This window comes from Aplysia californica, unplaced genomic scaffold, assembly GCF_000002075.1.
Source record: "Aplysia californica isolate F4 #8 unplaced genomic scaffold, AplCal3.0 scaffold00167, whole genome shotgun sequence".
Taxonomy (NCBI): domain Eukaryota; kingdom Metazoa; phylum Mollusca; class Gastropoda; order Aplysiida; family Aplysiidae; genus Aplysia; species Aplysia californica.
In genome coordinates this window covers 1147303-1155050 of record NW_004797437.1, presented here as the reverse complement: position 1 = coordinate 1155050, position 7748 = coordinate 1147303, and the positions used below count along the sequence as shown (strand labels likewise).

The window sequence follows — 7748 nt, the reverse complement described above, 5'->3', positions numbered from 1 at the left end:
CATCATTGTCATTATCATCTTGCCCCATTGCCATCTTAATCCATTAAACATAAACATTTTTCTCTGAGCAAAGCGGCCTCCTCCCCCCCCCCTACCCTTTCTCGGCCCCATGCCCTCCCTCTCTCTAGCCCACTGACATGTTCTTTATATTCCAACCCCCAGAGTGCCAACTGAGGCCAGCGGAAGTGGTGTTTGTGTTGGACGAGTCCAGCAGTATCTTCATTCCTGACTTCCTGAAACAACTGGCCTTTGTATCAAACCTCATCAACTTGTTTAACATTGGCAAAGACAAGACCAGAGTCGCCGTCGTCTCCTTCAGGTATCCCAGCGGCACCATCATTTTATTCTATCCCACATTCTGCCGGGCAGGCAGGGATGTACCTTTAAGCAGAGTCTGTTGCTATAACAATGCTATCTACCACCCGTCATTATTACTTTTACTATGAGTGCGGCTTTTTTGGATGAGTGAAAAACCTTCTATCCTTACTGATCACAGTAGCATAAAGCCGTGATTTTTTCGTAGCAGCAAGGTTTCGGAGAAAAGCAGAGTTTGTTAAAATGGGACAGCGGGGGAAGCACAAAAAAATCAAGACAATCAAATTCTGACTTGACAATGGTCCATTAGCTCATTTGCTACGTATTATTTTCGGCTTGGGGACGAATTTTTTTCAGGAGGGCGAAATGAAATGATGACTAGTAAGCAGTTAAAAGGTCTTTGGGGCCACAAATTCAAATAAATATCAACGTATTATTTACCAATATTTTCTGTATGATTTGTAGAATACATATGTATTGTTTATTTATATATTTTTCAACTTTGGGTCCCGTAAGAGGCGATTGTGCAACGCAATTTTGATTGGATGCGGATAAAATTTGAAAATAGAAAATGAATCGTCTTTGGTGAAACTCCAAAAATATCTTTGCACCTAGTCAAATGATACATCAAAATAACTGTAAATGAATATAGAACTGGAAAATATTGAAAAGTTTGCTGTTATTTACATACATTCCATAATATTTCTACATTTGGATCATAACATTCGATACTGAAAAAAAAATAAAAAACTATAATCTTGAAAAACGATCACAAGTAGAAAAAAAAAACCACTCGTATCTTATATGGTATTATTCAGATTGCATTTGGAATAAACCTATACATGTCTTGAGTGGCAATTTTTGTTTAATTTCATCAAAAAGTAGTGATTTTGGGGAGAGAAAAAATATTTTGACAATTTAGATCTAGATCTAGACCTAGATCTAGATCTAGCACTTAAAAATATTGATTTCTCAATAACAGTGCATTGACAATATGAGTCCAATCGTATCAATATTATAAAAAAAAAGAGTCCTACATTTCTTAAGTGGGCAAACTAATGATGGATTTTGTTGTGTAAAATTACTAAGACTGGTGTCCGGGCTATAATTTTGGCATCGAGATAAAACAAAGTCGAATAAACTGCGAAATCGCGTTTCAAAACCAAACCTAAATTTCCGATGTTCAGTGGAAATGCTTGACCCGGAAGTCAACATTATATTATGACCTTTATTTTAACCTGGATATGTGGATTGGAAGAGAATCTAAGCTAAAACTGAAAATCGGTTCTCGAGCCGCCCCCACGGCTAGGCGTAGCGAATGAGTTAAACTGCAACTGTTCTATTTGGGGAAAATTGTTCTAAAATAGAATAGCTCTTGAAAGTCATACGCAAAACCATAAGAAGGTTTTACCAACTAACCATATGTTTAGGCGGATAATCACACCGCCCTAGGGAAAGGCGCTGCTACCTGCGGTGAGTAGTGGAAGTTGTGATCATCACAAGCCGTGTGCTACAGTTTCCAATGTTATTTCTCTCTTGACCTTGTGTATTACAATTTCCTTTACTTTTTCTCCCTTGACCGAGCTGACTACACGGTTTACCAAACGAGTTATCTGCAATATTCAGCGAGGTCTATAGCTTCATTTCCTCCTTGGGTGATAAAGGTCATTATCAGTTCATGAAGAACGAACTGTTATTATTATTATCCTTACGACGTACACATGTACGCCCTGAAGTTAGAAACAGGCAGGAGCTGAACAAGAGCCAACTCAGCAATCTATTTCACCAGTACTAAAAGGAAAGGTTACGGTTGTGGCGATTTTGGTGATGACCCTGGTGATGTTGCTCGGTCGTTGTTGTGGTGGCCAAGATGGTTAATCGTGTGACTGACAATCAATAATACATTATTTATAGAGACACCAGGCATCCATGTCCAGATACTGTTTTTGCAAGACAGGATAATTGGATGGTGAATAGCGACTCCGACCTACACGAGGATTGCGGTAGTATAAGTGCAATAAGTGTTTGTAAAGAAGTAACAGCAAAAGTATAAAACAAAACTAAGCCTACATACGGTAACTATTATTTTCCGAAAGGAACAGGTTAACATGACCTGGCATGGTAAGGGTGACAACAACTTGAGCTCAGCAGCTTCTTCTCTCTTTTTCTAATATAGGTGTTTTTACTCCCCACTCCCCCCCCCCCACCCTCACCCAATCACCAAGTCAACATAAATTTAGATCATTAAAATTTAGGAGACAGGTTTTGACCTTGCCTGCCAGGGCCAACCCGGGTTAAAAGGGATATCATTTCCCTGAAGAAAGGCCAAGATTTTCGATAAATATTCTACTTTCGCGGGACTCAAAATCAGCTGCGTGCGACGGCGGGAGCGCATAACAGACGCCGGTCGACAAAGCACAGAGAACTGAATAAAAATGTTAATTATTTTTCTTTATTCTGCGTGCTTTCATGGAGTATTCTCCTGATATATTATCCTGCTCTGCTTAAACTTGTCCTCCCATGCCCTCCAACCCAAATTTCCCTCTTACAACAGCACCAACGCAACCGTAGATTTCCATCTTGACGAATATGATGAGAAGAGCGAATTGAAAGAGCGCATAGGGAAGATTCGCTACACTGGGGGCTCCACCAACACAGGTGATGCCCTCAAACTGGTCAACGACTCGGTGCTCACCTCAGAACATGGCATCAGGTACACCTCTGTCTTCTTGCTTTTGTCCAATACTTTTATTTTAGGGTAAGCTCGTAATTCAGGTATCAGACCCAGTGTTGACAACTTTTGGCGAGATATTGGTATATGTGTGTTTATTATTATATACAGTGGCGTCAAACAGGACTTGAAAATGTATTCACCCAATCATCATGTTCAAGAATTGCACAAGCCACTCATTTAATTACCAGTTTAAAGTTAAATAAATTCTGCATCATCTGACATATTAATATTTCATCTCCAATTAGAGTCTCCTGAGATATGGTCACTCAAAATTGACCTTTAAGAATCATGCTTTGCAAATTTGTGTGAGATCAAAGAAACGTAAAAGGGTGTTCGTGTTTGTATTGAGGTGCGTTGTGACAAAGTATGTAAGTCAATTGAGTCTATGGGGTTCAAAAATATTGAGTAATACTGTGGCATATTTCACCCTCTCTCTCTATTTTTAGCCTCAGGTAGTTAATTGAGTATTGAACAGACCTACACTTTTTTCACGTGTAGTTTTTCACGAATGATATTTGACCTATCCACGCGAAAGTCTGGACAAGTTATTAAGTTCTCGTGTAGAGGTGTGCAGGTCTTGCGCAATATTAATTATGTTGCCGGATGACACGAACGGTTTTCTCGTTCACCGAGGAAATTGGGCGGCCAGGACAAGGGTCATGACAGCAGTGTCCCTCCCTCCACTAAATGTTCTTATCCAAAGATAGATTGTGTTATTTGAATTAACATTTTCTTCACTATCTTTCTGCGCGCTTTCGTGTATCGGTTTTGGCGATTCGCCACCTTTACAGAGGGTAAAGATGCTAAAAATGATATTATTTTCTTTTGTCAACTCCGCATTGTTTTCTCCAGACAGCAAACCATAATTTCTTTATGACGTCATAACATAATTAAAAAGTGGCATCTCTTGAAACTCTAGAGGTCGGTTCGAAAGTAGATTATGTTATAGATTAATTGCGTGTATTGTTTTTATGACTGAATCTCAAGTCTTAATCGCTAGAGGGCAACTTACATTACTTTCGGACTCAACCTCGTACCATTGTGCTCCTCTGCATAGTTCGATATCATTAAAGATTAAGTATGTACGAGTTTAGGAAAAGTAATTTTCTACCCCTATTCTAAAGAATAGTTTATTTCAATGTGACCCACCGAGAATGGAGACCGTTTGTCTCTCTCAGAGCTGGATCTTGTCTCTTGTTTAAAAGATGATCGAGGGTTCTCGTGGCCTAGAGGTTAAGGTGTTATCCTCTCATTCAAAGGTCCCGGATTCGAATCTGGGTAGCGACAGAAAAATTTTCTTCTCTTCAATTGTCTCATTTCACCCTCTTTCTTTCTCTCTTGCAATATTCTGTGGTCTGCTTTCGTCTCCACACCCTCACCTCCTTTGCCCCCTCCACTGGGCTCCTGACTTTTTCTTTAGCCTTTCTACTGCTACTACTTTGCTCCTTCTTACTGCTGTCTTTCAGCCTGATCTTCTGATCTACACCTAGCCTTCTTGGGCCAGGGCAAAAAATCTCGGATGTCCCGTGTGCAAGTTGAGCACGTTAAAGATCCCTTTGAGTCCAAAATCCATAAGAGTAGGCTTTGGCAAATTTCCTACCAATTGTTTAGTGTGTCCTGCGCGCTCATATGACCTTATGCAGTTGCGAACGCCGTAAAACACTTACCAGAAAAAAAAGAAAAAAAAAGATGATCAGGAATTAGCAAGTACGACTGGAAGGCACAATTGCTAGTTTGTTAGTATCTGGTCTTTTCACACTTCCACGAGCGTTTGTATGATTGTGAAAGGAAGTACCTGTAGGCCAAACTGTATATAAGCTAGCTTGCGTTCGTGTGATTATGAATGTGTGAGTGTGTAGGTGTGGGTGTTTGTGTGTTTGTTCTACGTGTGTGTTTACATAATTTGTTTATTTGTTTGTGAGTGTGTGAGAGAAAAAGAGAGGGGGGGGGGTGGAGACGAAATATATAGGCCATTCTGCAAAAGAATTAATGCTCTGTAAATCACAAAAAAATGAAAAGAAAATAATACCCTGGCCGACAAAATCATAGACGAAATCATGTTAAGTATTGCTGTTTTAATGTATATATTATTGCCACCTTTTATTTCTCCCGCCCAATCCTCTGCCTTCCAGGTCTGATGTGCGCCATGTTGTCATTGTCATCACTGACGGCCGTTCTGAGAACTACATCGACACTCAGGTTCAGGCCGAAGCGCTCAAAGACTCAGGGGCCTTGGTGTTTGCGATAGGTGAGTGTTTGTATGTATGCATCCTTGTGAATTTACACCTTTACCATTCTCTCTCCATTCGTCTCGATCTGATGAACGGTTCTTGATCTGTTCTTGCCCGATTTCCATGAACGGACGCTATTCTGGCGCAACCCAGCGTCTTAACCAGAATCAAACGTGTGTGTTGTGTCCGTTAGCCTAGTCGTGGTTGGACTCTACTTTGGCTACAGTTGGTCTTAAGGCTAAGGTATACCCATGAGGTAAACTGATGTCTGGCTTTTACGCTCACAATGCTGCGAACTGCACTCGCAACTAAAACGGATGGTACTCCGTTAGTTCAATCGGTATCATGCTGGACTACGGAGCGGATGTCTCGGGTTCGAATCCAATACTGGGCACTCTTGAACTAATGTCGTATTGTGGAGTTTTCAAGGCATTTGGCTTATTCATATCGGAGAAGAACGTTGAATTCAGAGGTCCTGCCTCGTAAATAACCTAATAGTGTTGACAGGGGTGTTGGACCTACAGATTTTCTTTTCATTCCATGTAATCATGGAACGAGCTCCCCTCCTTTGACTACAGAAACGCATGTTTGACAAAAGTTACTGATTGTCTGCGAGTCCGAACAATTACTGGAGCAGCGACTTAATCAAGTCCACGTTCTCTTGTAGTCACGGTTGAGGGCATCGTGATGACTGTAACTAGCCAGTTTTTCTATTCCATCTTGTAAGCAATGATTTCTATGAACGGTGACCTAGATTCAATACTCACCAGACCTCAACTTTTTTTTCAAGTAGATTTTTTACACCGCCATCGGCATAATGTAAACCGTTTAATAGGCGAGATTATGATCCTGCCAGCCTGGGCTTAGAGGGATACAACATGCCAACAGAAAGACCCAGATTTTCAATGTAAACTACCCATTAGGGAATCAAACTCGGGTCTCCTGCGCGCGACGGCGAAGCGCAAAACCGCTACAATACAGACGCCGGTCCTCAGCGTTTGGCATGATATAACCTCTAGACAGCTATGCTGAAGCTTGTTAAGGGTTGAGGTGGAAAAGTATGCACTGGCCTGCCAGACAAAGCAGTGTACATTTATCTAACGCTTTTGGCATTAAAAGGATTGAAAGGTATGAGGTCGGGGAGTTGGTCTGGCAATTGTGCATTCAATAAACAGAAATCATTTTGCGTAGAGTTTGGCCTTTATATGGCAAGCACCAAAAACAATAACCAAAGTAGTAATGTACTTATGCACATCGTTCTTTGAGAAAGACCAGGGTGGAAGTAATCAGCCCCCTAAATTATTTCAAATATGTAATTGATTCGAGAAGGGGGAGGGGGGCGTAAAATATTTTAAAGAGTGAAGTGAGAACCAGGGTAACTGGATTTTAAGAAAATGTCAAGATTCGAACCCTTAATGGACAATAGTACCCATAGACTATCCGTATGAAATCAACCAAGTGACAAAAATAGTTTAAACAACTGAGTATATTAACAAATTGTATTTTTTGTAAAGCAAGCCAAGTGAAGTCCATTTTACTTTTTAAAAAGTGAAGAATAGGCTGGATAGTTTATAGGATGTATGAGACCTAGCCTATTTTCCTCTTAACCTCTTCATTTACTTTGAATACAATCAATTATTCCCATTACCAGGAGTGGGCTCTTATGTAGACGACCTGGAGTTGCAAGGAATTGCCTCTACACCATCCGATCATTACCTGTTTAAGACAACCGGATATGACGCACTCCCGTCCATCAAAGACACCCTCGCTATCCGTGCCTGTGGGCAGACGATCCAGCAGACGATCGGACGCAGATAGACGCCAAGAAAGGAGAAACTACTGATGTATAATAATAATAATAATAATAATAATAATAATAATAATAATAATAATAATAATAATAATAATAATAATAATAATAATAATAAAAATAATAATTACAATTACAATAATAATAAATAATAATAATAATAAGGATAATAATAATAATAGTAGTAATAATAAAAATAATAATAATAATAATTACAATAATAATAAATAATAATAATAATAATAATAATAATAATAATAATAATAATAATAATAATGATAATGATAATAATAATAATAATAATAATAATAATAATAATAATAATAATAATAATAATAATAATAATAATGTGTTTGTTTGCCGGTGTCTCATTTTAGAGCTTCCGTGCTCACTGGAATTCAATCCAAACGTTAACTACTCCCCCCTCCCCCCCCCCATCAAAAATATATATTTTTTAATCACCTCATTCCCCCCTCCTTCGTTCAATCACCCCAGCGCCCCTCCCTCCCTCCCACCACTCCCCCCACCCCACCTCTCCACCCCCCCCCCATCCCATTCACTCACCCGAGGCCCATCCTCCAACTGTCGTCTTCTGCTGACAACACCCCCACAAGTATGTTCCCAAGCCAAGATACTTAGCTACAGAAACAGTCACACA

The 7748-nt window shown here is 39.8% G+C and overlaps 1 protein-coding gene across 1 annotated transcript in view; it reads left to right on the top strand.

Annotated features, from left to right (window-relative positions):
• LOC101859934 (cartilage matrix protein) overlaps window positions 1-7114 on the top strand; it is a gene marked incomplete in the record, with an annotated part of 16522 nt that extends 9408 nt beyond the window's left edge. Inside the window, 4 exon segments of the mRNA XM_035969665.1 lie at window positions 163-319; window positions 2870-3028; window positions 5182-5297; window positions 6932-7114. Of these exon segments, the coding sequence (XP_035825558.1) occupies window positions 163-319; window positions 2870-3028; window positions 5182-5297; window positions 6932-7098 (599 nt within the window).
• Between the last annotated feature and the right edge of the window lie 634 nt (window positions 7115-7748).